General features: G+C 40.8%; 1 protein-coding gene across 3 annotated transcripts in view; it reads right to left on the bottom strand.

Annotated features, from left to right (window-relative positions):
- Positions 1 to 22713, bottom strand: part of TSPAN12 (tetraspanin 12) — a 76274-nt gene that overhangs the window by 41657 nt on the left and 11904 nt on the right. For 2 of the 3 annotated variants that reach the window (XM_077338410.1, XM_077338409.1), the window contains exons 3-4: positions 10098 to 10180; positions 5483 to 5618 (exon numbers count right to left, since the gene is read on the bottom strand). In XM_077338410.1, coding sequence (XP_077194525.1) covers positions 5483 to 5618; positions 10098 to 10180 — 219 coding nt within the window. The remainder of the gene's footprint in view (positions 1 to 5482; positions 5619 to 10097; positions 10181 to 22713) is intronic. The other variant, XM_077338411.1, reaches the window with a different exon arrangement.

Raw genomic sequence — 22713 nt, 5'->3', positions numbered from 1 at the left:
ATGTTGGAGGGCCATTTGCTTATGTCCCAGCTGATTTAAAGCTATGTGTTTATAGGGAGCAATATGTGGAGGACATAATCCTTTATCTATTATACTGTCCTCTTTTAAAGGTAAAGGTATCCCCTGTGCAAGCACCGAGTCATGTCTGACCCTTGGGGTGACGCCCTCTAGCGTTTTCATGGCAGACTCAATACGGGGTGGTTTGCCAGTGCCTTCCCCAGTCATGACCATTTACCCCCCAGCAGCAAGCTGGGTACTCATTTTACCGACCTCGGAAGGATGGAAGGCTGAGTCAACCTTGAGCCGGCTGCTGGGATCGAACTCCCAACCTCATGGGCAAAGCTTTCAGGCGGCTGCCTTACCACTCTGCGCCACAAGAGGCTCTTACTGTCCTCTTTACATTGGTCCTAAATTTCTGGAAATTTTTCTTGTGGACTGACAGTCGTAAATAAAATGTACTACCTTTCAGATACTGGACCTCATGTCACTCACAAGGTAGCCCTTTTCGCAGCGGCTGCATAGAAAATTAGGGTGAGATTTTTTACTAATGATTTTATTGATAACTTCATGTGAATTTTTTAAAGTCTTATGACTGTGATGGACTTTCAACAACACTTTCATAAAAATTACTGACAACTGGACTCTGAAATTTCACAGACAGTAGAAGTGACCGGGGTTTGATGAAGACTCCAGCACTTTCTCTGTTCCCTTTTCATTCCACCCTTTCACTTGTACTCCTCCTTACACTCTTTCCTACACATCCACCCAAAAATATTCATTCCTTTACCACTTCTCTGGCCTCCTGCTTTTCCATTCTTCCTCTACTCTCTCTCTCTCTTTCGTTCTCTCACTAACATTTTCATACTCTCTCATATTTATTTGTTTAGGTTCCTAAAGTATTTCACATGAATAAATGCATTCAAATTCAATAACTATATGCCTTGCAGAGAGGATTCACAGCTGACGTGGACCCATGGATAATGAAGGGGGTTTGGGGTCCTTCCTGAATGCCCTGAGATGAACCATTCCTCAAAGTGTAGCACTTTGTTTCTTTCCTAAAGAAACCTGTTTCTCAAGTCTGTCCTTCAAAAGACTTTCAAACGTAGGGGCATCCCTAGACTTCTCCCCCTTGTTCTGAAGGTTAAGACAATTCAAGATGTCAAGGCCTAGGGCCAATGGGGCACTTGACCAACCTCCCTCTGAGGTTGGCTTCTCAACCATACAGCCAGCCTCAGCAGCTGCTCTCTATCCACCAACCCTTCACCTTGCTTCTCAGGGGATGCCAAGCTCCATGGTTAGGTCTTGTGCCACACCTCTCTCTGCAGCCTCACCAGTTTCCATGTCATGTCCCGCTGCATTCCCAGGCTGTTGTTCCAGCATTTTTGGGGCCTCTGCAGGGCCAAACCACACATATCCTGGCTCCCAACCTCACCTTCATCCTTCACTGCCTGTTTGGACCTGGTGGCCTGAAGAGTAGTCCTCTTGGACAGTTGTGTAGTCCAACCCTAGTTGAAAACTAGAGTGCCACAGAAAACAAGTCTTTGCCCTTGTCCATGTGAAAACTCTATACATTAGCCCTCACTCTACTCTTCAGAAAGCTAAGCATAGCCATTTGCTTCAACATTTAAACATAGGATATGTTTTCTGGAACCTCAGCCATATTTCATGTCCTTCTCTGATATAGGAGAAATTAAAGATATGCCCTCAAAGGCACAACTGGACTGAGGGCTAACCTTACCTCAGATCCCTTCATTGAGAATCAATCTTATTTCTATTTGAACAGTCATTAAAATTACTTATCATTATTTATTTACAAAATTTGGATCCAGCCTTTCTGCCCTTACAAGGGTCACCAAGGCTGCTAGCAATTTCAAATATGCATGATAAAATCACATTTTTAAATGATTAAAATCAAATTCCTTGTTAAAACAATTTTTAAACTCCTAAAACAGAGCTAAAATATATGCAAAACATAAAAACATTAGTATGGAGGAGAGATCGTTGAGGGAATGACAAACAAAATTTAAAATCTTCACCTACTGGAAGAAGATAGCAACAGAAGGGGACAGATAACTATCACTAGGAAGAGAGATCTGGTGAAAAAGGCCCTCTGCAACATTGCCAGTTGCCCAATCTCAAAGGTAAAGGAACTCAAGGCACGGCCTCTGAAGATGACTGTAACAGTTGAGCAGGTTCATTTAGGCAGTCCTTCAGATATGTCAGTTCCAAACCTTATAGGACTGAGAAGGTCAAGACCAGCACCTTGAATTGTGCCTGGAAACACAATGGAAGCCAGTGTAAATGGACCAAGAATGGAGTGATATGGTCCCTACAATCTTGTCCAGTCAACATCCTGATTGCAGCATTCTGTACCAACTGAAGTACCAAACAGTTTTCAAGGGAAGTCCCATGTCCAGTACATGGCAGTTTTTGTATAGTGATGCAAACAAAAACACCTAGTTCCATTTGGCTGAAGGCTTCTTTATTAACAGTAACCATTTGGCATGTAACTTGGCTACTGGAATAAAGAACCACAATATTTAACAAAGCTGTTTGTAGAACTCTAAGCCAGGAGTTCAGCAGATTCCTAGTAGGCCCTGCACATCTGCAGGCTGCTAGCAGGGAGACTGAGAAGCACTGAGTCCCTTCTACTCTCCTGCTCCTGGGATAGCCACTTAAAGAGGCAATACACATCATCAGTAATCTGATTTGGATCTAACCAGTGCATGCATCACAGTGGCCAGACTGGTAGAAGGCACTCTTGGCCTTAACTGCCACTTGCTTATTCAGCAGTAGGCCTGGGCCCAACAGCACCCCAGACTACAGACCTGTTCCTTAAGGAGAATGCAACCCATCTAGAACAGGTGATACTTTCAATCCTGGGTCAAACCTTCCACCTATTAGGAACTCTTCTGTCTTGTCTGGATTAAACTTTAGTTTATTAAGCACATGCACTCCAAAATTGTCTCCAGGCATTGGTTCAGGGTCCCTGGGATCAGCTAAAGAGCGAGATAGAGCTGTCATCCACATACAGGTGACAATCTAGCCCAAGTCTTCAGATGAACTCACACAGTGATGTCATGTAAATGTTCAAGAACATAGGGGACAAAATGAAACCTTTCAGGACCCTGGAGGCCAAAGGCTGAGGGGCTGAACATCAGTCCCCCAGCACCACCTTCTAAAGCCTGCCTTCTAGGTATGACCGGAACCAACACAGAATGGTGCTTTCCAATCCCTGTCCAGATAGACAGTTCAGAAGGATACCATGATTGATGGTTTGGAAAGCAAATGAAAGGTCCAGGAGAATAAACAGAATTGTACTTCCTTGATTATCGCATTGTGTAAGTTATTCAGCATGCTGTCCAAGCTTGTTTCAGTCCTATAGAAAGACCTAAACCTTGACTGCCTCATCCAGGAAACTCTGAAGTTGTCTAACCACCACCTGTTCAATCTCAAAAATAGAACATTTGAGAATGGTGTGCAATTATGGAAATTACCTAGATCCATATTAAGTCCCAAAAGTCAGCATAATTTGGGGGGATTGCACAGTTGTTAATGGCCAGGAAGATCAACTTCCACAGACCAACTTGGTGTACAGGTGTAGCGGCAGCCTCTATTCTGGAAAAATGGGTGTGATTCCCCACTCCTTCACATGCAACCAGCTGGGTGACATTGGGCCAGTCACTGTTTCTTTCAGAACTTTCTCAGCCTCACCTATCTCACAGGGTGTCTGTTGTGGGAAGAAGGGTAAGCAATGGTAAGCTTCTTTGATACTCCTATGGGTAGTAAAAAGTGGGGCACAAAAAAAAGCTCTTTTTCTTCTTTCAATCTGTAAAAAATTGGATCCATACCAATTTGTAAAAAAATTACATTTAATTTAACTTAGAATTTGATTCAAATGCATGGGTACAAAATCTACTTGGGATCCCCAATCGATCTCTAGACAAAAAACAAAAGGAGAGACTAGAAAGACTCCACATCATTTTTAAAAAATCTTTCAATTCATCTGATTTTACAAAAGCTGGCTCTGCTCAATCCTTGTTGGATTTCCCCCCCGGTAGTGTGATGAATGAACTATTGACTTGAGCCTGCGTATCTCTGCAGTACAACAGTAAACTGCTTATTTAACAATTAGTCAAGAAGTGTGGCACACTTAGGAAAAGATCATTTATTTTTTTATCAGTTAGGCCAGCAAGAGCTGGATCTCAGACTCCCCCAAGTGAAATATTGGCAGTTAAGAGCTCCAGGAATGTCTAGGTTTGATTTAATGAAGTTTGATTGCACTGCTCACACTACATATGTTTACTTCCAGATTGTGTTAAAGAGCAGTAACTGATTCTTATGCTCCATTGGCTATTTAAATAAACAGAGGAAGAAAAGGATTAACTCCAGTTTTAAAACATTTTGGTACTTGAAGATATTATTTGAAAACATTGCATTATTTAAAAATGAAAAAGCAAATGTAATAAAACACAGTTTTTCTTAATCTTTTAAAAATTAGATTATTCTTTAAATTATTTTTATAGATTGGAATACATTTATAGATTTATAGAACTATAGATTTAAATAAAATATGCCAAAGTAAACTCAAAACATCTGAACATACACAACTGGAATGAACTCTGAAGGGTAGAATTATGTTAACTTTTTTAGGATATCAGGTTACAATTTCTGTAAGGTTAGATGTGGTTATTTTAAGAATCACTCTCAAGTTGGTATTGATACGTTTACCAATAAAAAGGAATTCTTTTTAAAGTTCCAGAACTAAATAATTAAAAAGTATTTTAAAAGATCAAGTGATTCTGAAATATTCACATTTTTCTTATTCATCCTTCTAGGCTACAGTATAATGACAGACAGCCTTATCAAGTATACAGTATTCAAACACAAGTGATTTACCATTGAGAAACCCCTGAAATAATCTTCAGGCTTCGAGAAACCTTCAAGAAAAGTGGTACAATCATGCTGAATATGGTTGGGAAGCATAGCTGTGTACATGTCCACCCAGTGCCTTCCTACCCCCTCCAGACGTATCATTGGCCATTTTGGGAGGGGTGGGTCATCATGACAATATATGATCATATCATCTGATGAATGTTTAACAAATTTAAAAATATATATTAAAATTAATTAATTCTCACCCATTCAGGATACCCTTCCATGGTCATCAAGAAACCCCAGGGTTTCATGAAACCTTAGTTCTGAAAGCCTGTTGCATATAGACTCAGTACTTCTAATTAAGCATGTTTACAGTGCAGTTAGTCCTGTGGAACCCAAGGCAAAATGATTAAATACTTAGAAGAACAAGCCCTGCTAAGGAAGCATGGCTTTAGAAAGTTCTTTGGAAAAGTTAGCAAACTTATGGACTAACATAAACCCCTAAGGCATTTATCTAGCAGCAACAGTTATTAACAATAGAGCTTTAAAGAAAAAATGTCCACTCCAGTAACAATTAAATGACATACCAATGAATTAAACTTACCCATACAAGCAGCAAAAGATTTCTTTTTACAGTTCCACAATACCCCAACATCCCGACAATGATAAGGAAGCAGCAGACTGCAATCATGACTGGATGAACTACAGGAAAATAAGTGGAAATAACAGCTTCCTCCACCCTGAAAGCAAATGAAACAGAGGGTCAGGAAAACAGAAGTCAAAGAGGCTTCCCTGCTCTTTTGTTCAGATAACCCAGAAAAACAGTAGTCTATTATGAGACTGACATGTCTCCTGGGTCTACAGTACAGAATAGTGATCTTCAGAGTAGCTCCACCTTCTGGGCTGCAAGCAACTACAGAGCTATTCCTTCTTGCTTCTTCTAAGAAGCACAAAGGTCCAAAAGGCAGAAATTTGCTCATCCAATTTAAATTCATATTTCTGCAAAGCAAATGAATTCAGTAAACATAGAACCCTCACCAATCTGTAATAGTGAAAGAGCAGACTTAGATGGTAAGCCATGATGTGAGACTGATATTACAATTTTAACACTTAAAATGTTGAAGGAAGCACTCAAATATTCAGTGACAATGGGATGAATATGCCAAAATGCTACACAGATTTGAACAGGAAAAGAAAAATACCTAATTGTGAGACTTACTTCAGCTGAACAGCACTTTAATGTTCTATAATTCCTAGGCTGTTTTCTTAGCAACAGAAAATGAAAGTTAGAAAGGAGTAGGTAGAGCATATAGAGCTATGCATAAATAGGTTGATCATAACACTGTTCACAGAGGTCACTATATTCCTTCCTAGGTTTCTTACATCCACCACAGAAAGAAGACTTCCTTTCCAGAATGCAGAAGAGAGAATTCTAGGATGACCTCATACCCTCACAGAATACAACCCTGCCACCTGAGGATAAATAATTCATCCAAAGCAACTTAATCAAAACCATCCACAATACAATCATTACTGCACAGCCATGAACAGAATGGTATTTCTAGAGTAAGGTGACCAGATTGTCCCACTTTTGGAAGGACATCTGGGGACACCTGGCAAATTGTACTTATGTTGCAAGTAAAAAATATATATTACAATACTATTTTTGTGTTCTATACGTCCTATGAAAATTTTTGTTGCTCCATATAGACCAAATTTTAAATCAAGACCCCCCCCCCCCCGATCAATGGTGTCCTGCTTTACCAATGTTAAAATCTGGTCACCTTATTCTAGAGACCAGCATGAAAAGTCTCCAGCAGATTCCATAACAGGAGTATTTAGAAGCTGCCAGCAATACAGGGGCACAAAACCCATAGCTGTATCCTGTCTTGGGATGCAGCAACAGTAATTCCAAGAACTGTGAAGAACAGATTTTTTATCTCCACCCAAATGCAAAGACAACATCTGCAGCTCCTCCACTGTAAAAAGCCCTTGCCAAACAATGAGCACAAGAATGATACCTGGCCCCTGGAAATAATGGTTGGCTATCAGTTCCTATCAACTTTGGTGAGCTCCAAGCACATATATCTTTGTTCATGTAAGCATGTCAGCAGAAGTCCCTTTAACAAATGATACATTTTTAGAGTTTATCTCCTTATCCCACACAATGAATCTTTAGCCCCCCCCCCCTCCTTCATTACCCTACCCTATAAGCAAAATTTCGAGTTTGATTTCCATACACATCTGAAGAAGTGAGTGGTGGCTCACAAAGACCTAGTTTTTTAGGTGCTAATGGACGTTTGTTTTCTTTTACTACAGCAAACTAACACACTGCCCCTTTTGCAAATTTTAAAATCAGCAAAGAGATATTCTACAAAACATAGCATTGTCCTTATCAAATATGATGATACTAAAATGTTGATGCATTCATTTTTATCTGCTGCTGTATCATTCCGATTCCAGCAGGTGCTTACTGCAAAAGCAAATTCATGGTATTAACCATGGTTCTCAGAGGTATGAGGAAGCCCTTTTCTGAGTTGGCCTGATCTCATTAAAAATGTTTTTTCCTGCATAACCTGCCTAATCCAAGAGACAAGCCTTGCATCATTCACTTCCCTGGCTTTGTAGCATGAAGGGTTTCTGTTGGCAGTCACAAATGACCAGTGTCCATTTCCCAATTTATGTTGCAATCCCATTTGCAGTGTGTACAATGGCATTTTCATCAACACATTCTGTACAGCCTGAAGGAGAGCAGCAAAGGCACAAGGGAGGGGGAGCTAAAATGGGAGGCAGCTAGCTACTGCTGCTGCTTGATTCATATCTACTGTGAAATTATAAAAGACATTTATGAGTGGTTAGTTGTGATCCCAATAATTATAGAATATACTGTCCGAGGACTGCCATGTCAATGCAAGCCTGTTATCTTTTGTGAAGGGAGTTTTTATCAGATGATCTTTTGTTGAATTCTCTCTATACTGTAATGAATTAGGGTGGAAAGCATTCAAATTCATTTGTCTCTAGAGACATGTTCCCCTAGAAAAGAAAGGTTGCTTTAGCATGGAAATTGCCACCCAAGGAAAATCAACCTCAGTCAGTCAGTCCATCTTTACCAGCTTTCTACAATACACATCAAATCGCATCAAACTGCAATATGCTTAAAAATGTTCTTTTCACAAGAGTTTTTGCTGATCATGCTTCTAACCAGTAATTATGAACTGGTTTCTCATGCTGGTTTTAATGACAGATGAAGACGGTCTAATGGCTGAGAGCCTTGTGTTTGTAACTAAAATGTAAGGTTCCTAAATCCATTCTGATGGTTCGTTTTTAAGGAGAAGAAGGACTATAACTATATAAGCATGTCAAAACAAAAATTATGGTGCACTTCTAAAGAAACCTTTTTGAACCTACAAGGGCTGAATAATTACTGCCCAATCTCAAATGTACTATTCTTGAACAAGATGACTGAACAAGTAGTAGCTGACTCCCGAATGAATAAAATTGTTTAGATCCATTCCAATCTAGTTTCAGGCCTGTTTATGAGACTGAAGTGGCCTTGGCCACCCCTAGGAAGAGAGACAGGGAGAGTGCAACCCTGTTAATTCTCCTGGAACACTTGGCAGTTTTAGTAGTGCCAATTTTATCTCAACACTTGGCAGCTGTAGTAGTGCCAATCCTATCTCAAGGGCAGGTTTCAGATTGTGGTGCTGGGGGACCGCTGCTCTGCCTCGTGGCCTCTGGGGTTCCCCAAGGGTTCATCTTGTCCCCCATGTTTTGCAATATCTATGTAAAGCTGCTAGGAGAGACCACCCAGAGATATAAGCTGAGTTGCCATCAATAAGCAGATGACAGTTCTATCTTGCACTATAAGCAGAACCCAATGAGGCTGTGAACACCATGGGCTGGTGACTGAAGGGAGTTTCAGAATGGATAAACTAAGAACCAGAAGCTTAATCCTGACAAAATGGAGGTGCCACTGGTAGGTGGGATGTTTGATCCAATAAATGGGTTATCCCTTCTTCTGGATAAGACTGCATTTCCACGAAAAGAGGAGGTACTTGCAAGTACTCCTGGATTCAGCTGAGCTTTCACTGATAAGTCAGCTGTGGCTCTTCCTGGCCAGAAAATCTTTTTGCCACTATGGTGCATGCCCTGGTAACTTCACAATTAGATTAATGCCATGTGTGGGGCTGTCCTTGAAGACGTTCTGGAAGCTGTAATTGGTACAGAATGTTATAGTCAGAGTGTTAATTAGGATGACCATATCACTCCATTCTTTTTCCCTTTATGCTGGCTTCCTGCCTCTTCCAAGCTCAGTTTAGGGTGTGATATTGTCCTTTAAAGCTCTATATGGTTTGGGCTAATAGACCTCAAAGATTACCTTTTCCCATATGAACCTACCCGTTCACTCCAGGCATCTTTGGAGGCCCTGCTTCAGTTGCCCCCACCCATTGAGGTGAGACAGGTGGCAACCCAAAATAGTGCTTATTTAGTCATCGCACCAAAACTTTGGAATTATCCCCCTCTATTGGTGTTTTCTGCCAGCCGGTAAACACATTTTTGTTTTGTTTGGCGCACACACACTCATAACCATTATTGTCCCTCCTTTCTGGTTCTGGTATTATTTGTTTATATGAAACTGCCTTATAGTCAATCAGAGTCTTTGTCTTTCAAAGTCAGTATTATCTACACAGACTGACAGCAGCTCTTCAGGGTCTCTTTCACATCACCTGCTGCCAGAGACTCCGGGAATTGAATCTGGGGCCTTCTGCATGCCAAACAGATGCTCTACCACTGAGGCACATGCCCTTTTACAATAGTTCATATGTTTTAATGTTTTTACCTGCACCACTTTGGGGACCCTGATCAGGTGAAAAGGCGAAATAAAAGTGTTTAAAATAAATAAAATAAAACAAACATGTTTGAGAAGATCAAGCCTACAGGTAAGACCTTTCCTACATATAAAGGGACAGTAAAAGAATGAGTTGCAATGTTTCTAATGAATTCTTTCATCCAACAGACATTTATCTTACATACTATCTCTCTGCATTCTGACCCCACCATCAGTTATTTCTGCCCCTATTTCCATATTTAGCATCAGAAATATGACAGCCAACAATGCACCAACATTACCTCATTCTGTGTGACACACCTTTGAAACTCTTGTGACACGCAAAGAGGACTAAGGTTCCCTGAAGACACTGTTTAAGGGTGAAGCCTACCTTGTTTCTGCAGTTAGAGTGAGAACATTATTCAGATAGTCCCTCATCCAGGCAGAAACTCCTAAAACTGTGATGGACATCAACTGAAAAAAAGCAGGGATTTTATTTAGCAAACACTTCTTATTTAAAGCAGACTGTGTTATTAAAACAGCTTTATCAGCAGTGTGTTCTTACACAGAATATTATTTCTGTACTTAGTGACACAAACAGATGTACTTCCAAAGTATTACTTCTCTAAACACAGCAATCTGCACCTCTCCAATTCACTAATTCATTGGAAGACCATATTTCTCCATGGAGTGATTTCAAGTATTGACTTTGATCCTTAAAACTATACTCCTCAGAGAGAGTATAAACCCTGAGGTTTTATTTGCTGCTTGCTGTAAGATTAATAATTCCTGCAGATACTTCATAACAGAAATCCACAAAGTACCACAGTATAAAAAGCAAGCAACCTGTGAAACACAATGCGGTTCCATTGTATAAACAATTACCAGATTGCTAGCACAAAAGTAGCCTTGCTCAAATTGGTAAATAAAATGCTTGTGTGGATATGGCAGAAGAAATAGCCAAGTCAAATGCATGAACTAAGTCGTATTTAATGGGATACATTCTAGTTGTTGATTTTTTTAATGTAAACTTTTGAACAGGAGTTGTTATCAGGCATGGTTGGTCAGAGCAAAAACAAAAATAAATGAGACTGGGCATTTTACACAGTACAAGGACTGATTCCCTTTAAAGCCTTGGGAACACATCATAAGTGTAATACCATTTGGTAGCCACACCATCTGGACCAAAAACTCTGCATAGGAGCTACAATTAGGTTTTCTGCAAACCCCAAGAAACCTCCAGGTTTATGGAAAAATCGTAAAACCTTTTTGTTTTAATGTAGATAGTTTAAACAGCACATAACAAAGCAAGCAATATCTGTGTATCTGGAGGGAGGTGAGTAGCGGGGTACCTCAGGGCTCGGGGCTCAGCCTGGTACTTTTTAACATATTTATTAATGATCTAGATGAGGGGGTGGAGGGACTACTCATCAAGTTTGCAGATGACACCAAATTGGGAGGACTGGCAAATACTCCGGAAGATAGAGACAGAGTTCAACGAGATCTGAACAAAATGGAAAAATGGGCAAATGAGAACAAGATGCAATTTAATAAAGATAAGTGTAAAGTTCTGCATCTGGGTCAGAAAAATGAAAAGCATGCCTACTGGATGGGGGATAACCTTCTAGGTAACACTGTCTCTGAACGAGACTTTGGGGTACTTGTGGATTGTAAACTAAACATGAGCAGGCAGTGTGATGCAGCGGTAAAAAAGGCGAATGCCATTTTGGGCTGTATCAACAGGGGCATCAAATCAAAATCACAAAATGCCATAGTCCCATTGTATACGGCACTGGTCAGACCACACCTGGAGTACTGTGTGCAGTTCTGGAGGCCTCACTTCAAGAAGGACGTAGGTAAAATTGAAAGGGTACAGAGGAGAGCGACGAGGATGATCTGGGGCCAAGGGTCCAAGCCCTATGAAGATAGGTTGAGGGACTTGGGAATGTTCAGCCTGGAGAAAAGGAGGTTGAGAGGGGACATGATAGCCCTCTTTAAGTATTTGAAAGGTTGTCACTTGGAGGAGGGCAGGATGCTGTTTCTGTTGGCTGCAGAGGAGAGGACACACAGTAATGGGTTTAACCTTCAAGTACAACGATATAGGCTAGATATCAGGAAAAAAAATTTCACAGTCAGAGTAGTTCAGCAGTGGAATAGGCTGCCTAAGGAGGTGATGAGCTCCCCCTCACTGGCAGCCTTCAAGCAAAGGTTGGATACACTCTTTTCTTGGATGCTTTAGGATGCTTAGGGCTGATCCTGCGTTAAGCAGGGGGTTGGACTAGATGGCCTGTATGGCCCCTTCCAACTCTATGATTCTATGATTCTATGTGTAGACATTGTGAAAAGGAACCATGGGATTTTTCTTGACCACCATTTTGGTTGCCTAAGCAACTCAAAAAAATTCTGACACCCAAGAAGAGGTGAGTAGATATAGAAAGTAATATTAGTGGAGAGACAGAACACTGGACCTGAGAATGGGAAGGCAAGCAAACCCAAGGATCAGAAGCAGTATTACCCCAGGATAGAGAGTTGGGGATGGGGTATCAGGAAAGCATGAGTCAGGGGCAGGCAAGGAAAATGCCCATTATGCACGGCCGCCGAAATGGCGATTTCGGGGCACATGGAAAACGCGGAGGGGGAAGAAGTGAAGCACACCGGTTATGCACGGGACGGGGCGCGACGAAAAACCCAGAGTAACCGATTATGCACACGGCGATCCCAGCGCCGCTTCTGGTTGCGCCCCGTTCACCCGGAAGCTGCGCTTTCTTCCGCGTTTCGCTAACACGGCTTTTTCGGTGGCATGCACCGAAGCTGCGGCCGGTTGCAGACGGCACCGTGCGTTATCGGTGATTTTAGTCACCGCCATTTCACCCGGAATGTGTGTTATTCCCCCCATGCATAATGGGTCTAAGAGATACATACAGTAGAGGCTGAAAGTGGAGAGGGAAGGCAAGCACTGCAATTACGGGAAACAGCACTCAAGAAGAAACTGGAGAAAAGGAAAGGATATGCAGATGGAAGAGAACAAACTAAATTAAGGAAACAGAGACCATAAGGGCTGAGCAGAGGGAAGAAGAGCTGAAGAAATGGAGAAAAGGGTAGGAAAAGCAAGGTCAGTAAATGAAAGCAGGTACATGTCAGTAGAGTAACCTCCAGGTATGTCTGGAGATCTCCCACTATTACAGTTGATCTCCAATAACAGAAATCAGTCCCCCAGGAGAAAATATCTACTTTGAAGGTGGATACTATGGAATTGTACCCCATTAAAGTCCCCACCCTCCTCAAACCCTGCCCTCCTCTATCTCCACCCCTAAATCTTTTTTATTTTTTAGAAAACAAAGTAAAGATATGAAAAGGATACAAAAATGAAAAGGGTTTAGGGTGTCTGAAACAGAGCATTTCTCCCCAACACCCCCTTTCATCATACTTTTGAAAACACTATCCATAAAATACAATAATATTTAATTCTGTTGAATTACACATATAGCCACGTTTTAAATTTAAAATTCCATAATTAATCTATTTTACATCTACATTGATTTCATCTATATTGCATATTTGGTATTATGTATTTTTACTACCTCTACTATTCAGTGTAGCTTTTATCAATAAATGATACAGCATAGTAACCTAAAAATCTGTAATATATCTCATAGTAATAAAATAGAAAATATTTCTTCTCAAGATCTACTTTATATACATTTATAATCTAACTCTGCTTCTGCATTGAAATACATTGATATGCATTACAATACATGTATATATTGTTTTTAAACTGTTTCTTATTTTCAGTTTGCCTTCTCCTTGCATAATCCATCTTTCCATCTCTCCTCAAATTTTGAAACTGATCTGTTGCTCAAATAGGTTAATTTTGCCATTACTGCATTGTTGGCAGGTTTATTTTAAAATAATTAAAATACACATAACAGAACATAGAAGCAACATACTTAATAGAATAGTTGGGACACCTTTGGTACAACACTTTTTGGAAAAACAACACAGACTCACTGTTTCAATTTTGAGGATTTATATACATCTAACAATCATAAAGTTATATTAAGAAAAGAAACAGAGGGGCTCTTAATATTACAGACTTTGGCCCCTCATGGGTTAAACTCTGATCTGTGACTTCTGACCTTGCTCAGCTGAATGTAGAAAAAATGATGCATCATTCCATACTATAAAAGAAGTCATTTGTTGTGGATAGTTCCAGTACCAAGTACATCTTCTGGTCAGTATTTGGTGTAGTGATTAGGAGTACAGATTTCTAATCTGGTGAGCTGGGTTTGATTCTGCACTCCTCCACATGCAACCAGCTTGGTGACCTTGGGCTCACCATAACACTGATAAAGCTGTTCTGACCGAGCAGTGATATCAGGGCTCTCTCAGCCTCACTTACCTCACAGAGTGTCTGTTGTGGGGAGAAGAAAGGGAAGGCGACTGTAAGCTGCCTTGAGACTCCTTCTGGCAGAGAAAAGCAGCATATAAGAACCCACACTTCTTCTACTTCACATATATTTTACGGTTGTTTCATATATTGACAGATATGTATCTATCTATTTGTGTAATAAATTTTGATCCTGTCTTTTAAATATTGTAATCATTTTATCATGGGGGTCTTTCACTTATGGTTATCAAATATAAAATTGTGTTTTTATAGATTCCCCCTGATGAAGCCTATATGACAAAACACATAGGGACTTGTAAAATAAATCTATTACTTATCACCTGGCATTTTTTCCTTTAAGAAGTCTTGGCCATCCAGAAAGACCTGATACATAGCATAAGCACTAACCTGACACATTAAGCCAGGCTTCCTCAATCAGAGTTTTGTGAAAGTCTGGGGTTTCTTGACAGCCTTGGAAGAGTTTCCTGAATGGATTTTAGTTAAATTTGTTAAACATTTATCAGGTGATATGACCATACAGGGTTATGTCAACCACGACCTCTTCCAAAATGGTCAATGATGGGCCTGGAGTGAGTGGAAAGGGGAGGGGCCCTAGGTGAGCCTGTACACAGCTATGCTTCCCAACCATATTCAGCATGATTGCGCCAGTTCTAGGGTTGCTTGAAGCCTGAATAATGTTTTTTCAACACTAAAAAAGTTGAGAAAGGCTGAATTAAATGGTACAGAAATTATATAATAGGATCCTGCATACAATAAGCTGTACACAGCAGTACAGACTATCGTCCCAATCATTTATCCAAGTAAGTTTGTGTCGGGGGATGCTCAGGACCCCAACTATATGAGGAATTCAGAGCAGCCGTGGGAGGAGGAGGTGGAGGTTTTAGTCCAAAGCAATGAATCCTCGGAGGCGGGCGGTGGTTGTTGGAAAGGAATTAATGGGAGATGAGGAGAGAGAGCGGTTGTCCTGGAGTGGCTGTGGGGGAGGCACGGAGACAGGTGTAGAGCATTACCTTTTTTCCGCTGATTGTCAGGGTGGGGGGAGGAGATGCGGAAGGTATTTAATGATTAAGCAAGTGTCGATGAGGAGGCGAGACCAGCGAATGGTGAACCGACCATTACTGTTCCAGGGAAAAGAGAGAGAGACCGAAAACCCCATTCTGAGACCTCGCTTCGTCTTTTACCTTCCTGCTGAAACCTCCTGACTATTCCAATAGCCAAAGTGGTGGAGCGCCCCGAAAACCCAGAAGAACCCAACAGTTTGTGAGGCATTTTGTGCAGCACAACCCTGTTACTTACGCAGAAAAGCTCTCTTGAATTGTTCAGTTTTGTATAGTTTCTGCAGAAGACCCTGGTCCAATGAGTGAAGCTGTTACGATAGAATGTAGGGAGGCAGATAGTCCTGCAAATAAGAGGGTCCAAGGCCATGAAGGGCTTTGTATGTGATATTCAAACTTTAAACTGAGATAAATAATAAATGGGAAGCCAATGGAGCATCTGCAGAATGGGAGTAATATGTATGCTCCATCTACGACCAATAACAGTCAAGCTGCAGCATTCCAGACCAGCTGGAGTTTCTGAGCTGATTTAAAAGTAAGACCAATGTACAGGGCGCTGCAGTAGTCTAGTCTCAGTGCCACTGTGGTATGGATCCAGGCAGCCAGGTCAGCCATACCAAAGTATGAGACTATCTTACAACCTACGTTGAGTCAGTAGAAAGACTTTGTTGCAGCTGCATTAATTTGCTTCTCTAGTTGCAATGCTAGTCCAGGATTACCCCAAGACTTTTAACTGGGTCAACAAGGATCAATTGAACTCGATCAGGAGTAGAAAGTACAGCCCTTCAAAGACCTTGCCTTCCCAGCCAGATATACCTCTGGTTTTTTTTGGTTTTTTTAGAGTTTAGTTTCAATGTGTTCACTTTTAAACAGCCACTGCAGCTAGGCAGTGATTCAGGACGTCTACCACATCTCTGTTCTTTTTGCCCATCCCATTGGAAATAATGGAGGTCAGATGGGGCACCCTCTTTGTGTGCCTGTAGAATTGGGCTCCCTGGCCCAATCATTTTGAAACCTGGGGGTTCTTTTGAGGTGAGGTTCCCATGGCTATGCTGCAAATTTAGGGTTTCTATCTCAACATCCCACACACATACACACACACACACAACCAAGACCACAGAATAGATGGGAAAGGAAAATTTTGGTTCCTTTAAACTGCCCAAACTGAATCTGCCCAGGCTGAATCACACCTGAATCACAGTTCAGCAATTTGACAATGGCTGATTTAGGTAGTTTAACTTAAGGGGAAGTGTGATTCGGACCACATTTGTTCAATAAGCATCCAAATCAACTTTGATTTTGGTGCTTTTTGGACCCTCCAAATTGAATTGCTCATGCCTAGTAATGCATCAAGAAAACTGTATCTCCTAATCAGACTCCTCAATTATTCCAGTGTTATGGAAGACTTAATTATTAATATGGGTATGGCAAGTCTGTGATATATTAAAGGATATAATTTTAGTCAGAACTCATAAGACCCTGCATAAGATATCAAACTGCCTCAGTTTAGCATGTTCAACTTGTAGCAGCAGCATGAGATTTCTATGCTTTCCATGTGGGACATTCCTAATGTTCAAAATAAGCCTTACATTGAATTAACAATTGAATGGCCAGGACAACTGCAGAAAAATGCATTTAGAACTAAGACGATATAGCAGTTGCAGCACCGAACTAAGAGAACCAGGTTCAAGTCCCCCATTCAGCAATGAGTCCTGCTGGGTACCCCTGGAGCAAACACACTCTTGTCCTCACAGAGTTGTTACAGAGATAAAAGCAATAAGATATTAATGTATGCTGCCCCATGTTTATCTTTTTATTTCAAACACTGCTATAATGCCTTTCCACTCAAGAGATGTTAACAAAATAAACAAAAAATCCCCCATTCCCTTTCTACCTTTATTCTTGTGAGAACAAGAATCTAGAAAGGGGACAATCCCAGTGCTTCCCCGAGTGAAGTGTTATCACTTCCTCTTTGCCTCTACATAGCACTCTGTGTTATCACTATACCATGATGAAATATAATTTACAGGGGCCTCGCCTTGTTCTGGGTGGGCCCCTTTCCTGCTGCCTCCTGCTTAATTCCAGAAGAGAGATTTCAAGCTCAATTGTTCTCATTCTCCATTCTGGAAATTCACAAAGCAAACAAACTGGGGCAGGTCCTACCTACTTGAAACAGTTAAAATCCAGTCCTCCCCTGTGTGGTTATTGACAGTCATTTGAATTCGACTCCACTCTACTCCTGCAATACTCTTCTGACAATGCCTCTACTGGAACAAAAACTGCATTCCTCTTCTTGAGGCCAGCTACAGTTCTTGTGGATCCTAAGGTTACTCTGGAAAGATGCAGTTAGTGAGTCAGTGAGCAACACCCCTCATCTAGTATATGACATAGAACCTGATGCTACTGGGACTCTTGGTATAATCTTTCCCTTTATTTCTAAGTTGGGGTTAGGTACTCACAGGCTCCTGTCCTTAGGTACATGTAGCAGATATGGGTACGCTCAAAACATCATCTACGTATATATTAACAAGGAGATACAGGAATGTCAGCAGCTGCTTTCAGAACAAGGGAGCCCATGCAATCTCTTCTAGCTAACAAACAAAATGAACCAAACCAATTCACCCAAGTATCAAAGTGGAAGTAGATCATTCTATTTTAATGGAAGCAATAAATACACTTTGGGTGTGGAAACAAACTATGATGGATCTGACCAAAGTGTTGCAAGAAGAAAGGGATAGGCAGAGATCCTACAGGGCCACTTGAATATGGTAGAGGGGCCAAATGGTGTCCATTCTTAAAACATCTGAAATAGCAACCTACAGATGGCTTCCAGATGGCTATAACAACCCAAGTGCAAAGAGGAAAGAAAGCTTTGGGATGGTTTGATATGGCCAGTAGATCTCCCATTACTAGAAAAAACATTTGAGCCAAGTGAGGGGCGCTATGGAAGTCTAACAAATAAGTGAGTGAGTGAGTGAGTGAGTGAATGAGTGAGTGAGTGAGTGAGTGAGTGAGTGAGTAAATAAATATTTGTTTTAAGAACAAATTGTGAGACATCTGTCATAGCCAACTGGTATGGCGATGTCCCGATCTTATGCTCAGTAGGCCACAAAACATTTCAGTGAGAGTTTATTTTTTTAAAAATAATTAACACCATCCTAACATCTCTTTGCATCACGGATGGGCAAAGATATATACTCCGGCTAATACCCCACACATACACAGAAAGAAACAGCCTGGTTATTACCCAAACAAAGACAACACATAAGTGGAAGCCATCTGGCATCTGGATTATATATTCAATATGCACTTTTGGCTTTTGACTGCAGGGAAGAAAAAAAAAAACGTCAGCCCACACAGCATCTGTGCTTCTAATATAATTTGTTCTTCTCAACACTTCCTCCTACTGAATTCTGAAGATTTCCAGATGAATCTTTCTTGTCTGTATCTACGGATTCCAAATGACACACTCCAAAATTACACTGAAGTTTTGTTTGTTTACGAGACAAAATAAGTATTGTCTGCCCCCCTTAGTATGCAAAATTAAAACAGGTATTCAATAAAATTAGGAGCTGGAACTCCTACCAAAAAATAATATTTACTACTTTATGTCTGTTTTATAAACAAACATGCATATTTCCCCTCAGAGGGTGTCAATAAATCAGGAACACAAATTCCCAATAGCCTTCTCACTCAAATTTGTTCCTTTATAATATGAGCTCTGCCTGGTTATGTTAGAGTGCTTGCACTGGAGCACAAACACTTGGCCATGGTCCATTACAGCGGATACTCCTGCAGAGATCAACACAAACTGGGCCTTTCATGTGTTCTTTTATGAGCAGAGGAACACTCTAAACGCAACAGGGAATTTCCCATTAATAGGCAGAGTATTTCCCACCAGTGAACTGAAGAGGAAGCTCCAGCTCATACAAGACTTCTGATCACATCCCATGGGTACAATCCGGCAAAACTTGAAAATCTATTAGCTCTACCCAAACAAAACACATAGGCTGGTCAACACACTCAGAAAAATCACATAGTACAATCCTACTCAAACTACCATGTATACTCGCGTATAAGCCTAGTTTTTCAGCACCTTTTTTCACACTGAAAAAACCCTCCTCAGCTTATATGCGGGTATATGCAGTAATTGAAATAAAAGCCTGCTCCAGGCAGCCAGTCGTCACATTGCGTTTTGCAATCACCTCTTCCAATCACTTCTTCCAAACTATTGTTTTGGTTTCTGTGGGTGGGGTGGGTTTTGGGGGTGCTTTGGGATTTACTGTTTCTTTCTCCTAGTGTTTCTTCTATTTTCTGAGGGGCAGCATTGTTTGCCTTTTCTTCTTGGGGTTGTATTTCTTTTAAAAGTTGATTTTTACATTTCTTTCTTTCAGTGTTCAATTTTACAGTTATTTCAGTGTTTTGTTCTGGGAGGGCACTGCAGTTGAAGTGAGAGTTGTCCATTCTCCCAATTTGGTAGCTGTTGTACTAGGCATCTCGGCTTATATGTGAGTATATATGGGTATACCAGTTCAGACTTGAGCTGGGCCACATTTTAATGCTCCTATAATAAAATATCCACCACAAAGAAGGCTATACTAGAATCTTTTGCCACATTATACTATTTTTAATACATGGGGGGGGGGGTGACATTGCAGCAATACATGCAACTTCCCCACCTGTTGTAGGAAGCAGCACACAATCCAAGAAGACACATGTGATCTGAACATCTCCAGTTCCCTGTGAAATTAGTGGACAAATACAGTGAAATACTAGAACATGCATTCCTATGCACAGTTTAAGCTTTCTGTATCCACTGACTTTAATGAACTTAAGGGGGTTGGATTCTGTTTAGGACTGCATGGTTATTCCCAGTGGTATAAGGAAGGGACTTGCACAGATAGCCTTCTCACAATTTGTGTCAAACTGAGCACAGTAAATGAAGAAAAATTGTGAGATTTTAAAACAACTGGAAACTGATATTTCTGTTTGATATGCATCTTTTCTTTCCACAGCTAACATCATTCAGTATGCACCAGTACAAAATTGCTGCCATGAGACGCAGGGCCAGTCACAAAACAGCTGCCATGGGGAGGCAATCAGAAAAGGGTGGAAGGCTCCCAAGTCACACATCTTCCCATATGGGCACCTATTTCTGAATGAGTGCTCCTCTCAGTGTAATGGTACAGCAACAGGGATAGGAAGCACCACCATGACTCCTGGGGCCTGCTGAGAAATTTCCAGCTCCAGCTGGATGGCAGAAAGCCAGGACTGGCTTTTTCCTTTGGCGAAGAAGCAAGCAGACAACTAGAAACAAATCAGCAGATACTACGTTCACCATAGGAACCACTGGGCTGATCACCATACCAGTACAAGGAAACTATATGACATATGAGTTTGCCAAGAGAGGAGCAAATAAAAGTTTAAATATAAATAAACAAACAAAACAAAACAGCATGGAACATTGTTTTAAAAGTTAACGTCATTTGAAATTGGAAATTTCAATGTATCAATCCTAAAATCCCAAGTTGCCTCTGCAGCTATCAGTTGTGGGACATTATAAATATAACACAACAGTAACCAATTCAACATTTTCTACTTGTTACAGATGGCTGCCCAAATCACTTCTGGTTTCATTTTAAACCATCAGGACGTTATATAGTCATCACCATGAAATTGCTACTTTAAAATTTCACTGGATGCGCCGCCAACTATCATGATTGCCGGGAAAATAAGTGATGAAGCCACGCAGAGTGACATTTAGAACTCAAGCTACGATTGCTCAATTTAAATTAGATATTTACTTAATTGCACAGAAAAAGAATCCGGCACTTAAAATTGCAGCATTAATTGTTAATATAGACATGACAGAAACAGTGTTATGTGACCTCAATGAAAACATCCCAACTAGGGGCCAGGGCCCTTAAAAACCTGAAGACCATGGTCAAATCAGGTATTTCAAAACATACATTTTCTCATTACTTGACCAAAACCTTGTACTGGGCTTGGGAGCTAATCTGAAGCCAGTATAATTGTAGGATTGGAGTCACATGATTCCAGTAACTGGACCTGACCGTTAGTCCAGTTGTAGTATTATGCACTAGCTGCAGTCTCCAAATACTTTTCAGAGATAGTACAGTCTAAAACCAATGTAGATCCCTAGTAAAATGCCAGCCTCAGGAATGCTGTATTCTTGTTCCAGTTTGATCTTGGGAAACCTCTTGCCTGGATTCTGTAAAAACCACATTCTATGTCCCAAATGAAAGATTGTTTAAAAGTTTTATCAGTTCCAAAGTTCTGCATACTTTAAATCTAGTTGTTAATTTCTCATTTCCTATATGTATTGCAGGGGCCTCTTGTGGCACAGAGTGGTAAGGCAGCAGACATGCCGTCTGAAAGCTCTGCCCATGAGGCTGGGAGTTCAATCCCAGCAGCCGGCTCAAGGTTGACTCAGCCTTCCATCCTTCTGAGGTCGGTAAAATGAGTACCCAGCTTGCTGGGGGGGGGGGGTAAACGGTAATGACTGGGGAAGGCACTGGCAAGGCCACCCTGTATTGAGTCTGCCAAGAAAACACTGGAGGGCGTCACCCCAAGGGTCAGACATGACTCGGTGCTTGCACAGGGGATACCTTTATCTTTACCTTTATATGTATTGCAAGGTAAAGCAGATTCAACTGATATATTTTCAGACTGCAAATATGTACCAATGGTTTTCAGTATAAATTTTACACTTTGGAGAAGATTTTCCCCCCTTAGTTTAGCTTCAACTTGCCTTAACAACACCAAGAACAACAAAAGACAAGCAACACAAGTCGCTTCTATGAACTCACTGAAATCACCGCCTCTACCAGCTGGCTAAAGACCTGTCTAGTTAAGCAAGAAAAATGGGACCAACTATAAACATGTGGACCTGGCAGCTGTGCAGCTCCCCAATGATCAAGTTTTAACCAGTACCAGAAAAGCTGCAGCAATTTATGAGGGATCATTGCATGCTCCAATTTAGACTTTAATTTCATTTTCAATAAACCTGCCAAGTTTGTGGCATATTTAAGAAGTGGACGAGTATGTCATAGACACTAAAAACTCATTAATAAACCTGGAAGGTCTCAATTTAACTCTGGGCTATGCCACAAACCAATTAGCTAGCTCTTAAGTCTCCGCTCTTATCTCTTATATATACACCAACACAACACCGAAGTTGTCCAGAGTAAATAATATAGATCACAACCTGGGTTCAAAATCCAAAACCAGAAACTTCATAACAACTTATACTAAGACCAATCAAATAACACAAACACCTTGGTGGTCTTATGACGAAAGAAAGATGGGGGACATATGTTGTTAGACAGAGACATATAGATGGAAAAGCCATTGTGCAAGATTTCAAGTACTCCAGAACTCTTCATAAGGCTAGATGCTAAAGGACAAGCATCTAGCCAGATGAAGAGCTCTGGAGAATGTGAAAGCTTACCCAATATGTTGTGCAATTTCAGTTGCCTATGATAAAATATATTATGTGGCTTCTGTTTTCAAAACAATAAAAA

The sequence above is a fragment of the Paroedura picta genome, chromosome 5 (genome assembly GCF_049243985.1).
Source record: "Paroedura picta isolate Pp20150507F chromosome 5, Ppicta_v3.0, whole genome shotgun sequence".
NCBI classification, from domain to species: domain Eukaryota; kingdom Metazoa; phylum Chordata; class Lepidosauria; order Squamata; family Gekkonidae; genus Paroedura; species Paroedura picta.
The sequence above is the reverse complement of the archived record's forward strand: the minus strand, read 5'-3'. Positions and strand labels throughout refer to the sequence as shown.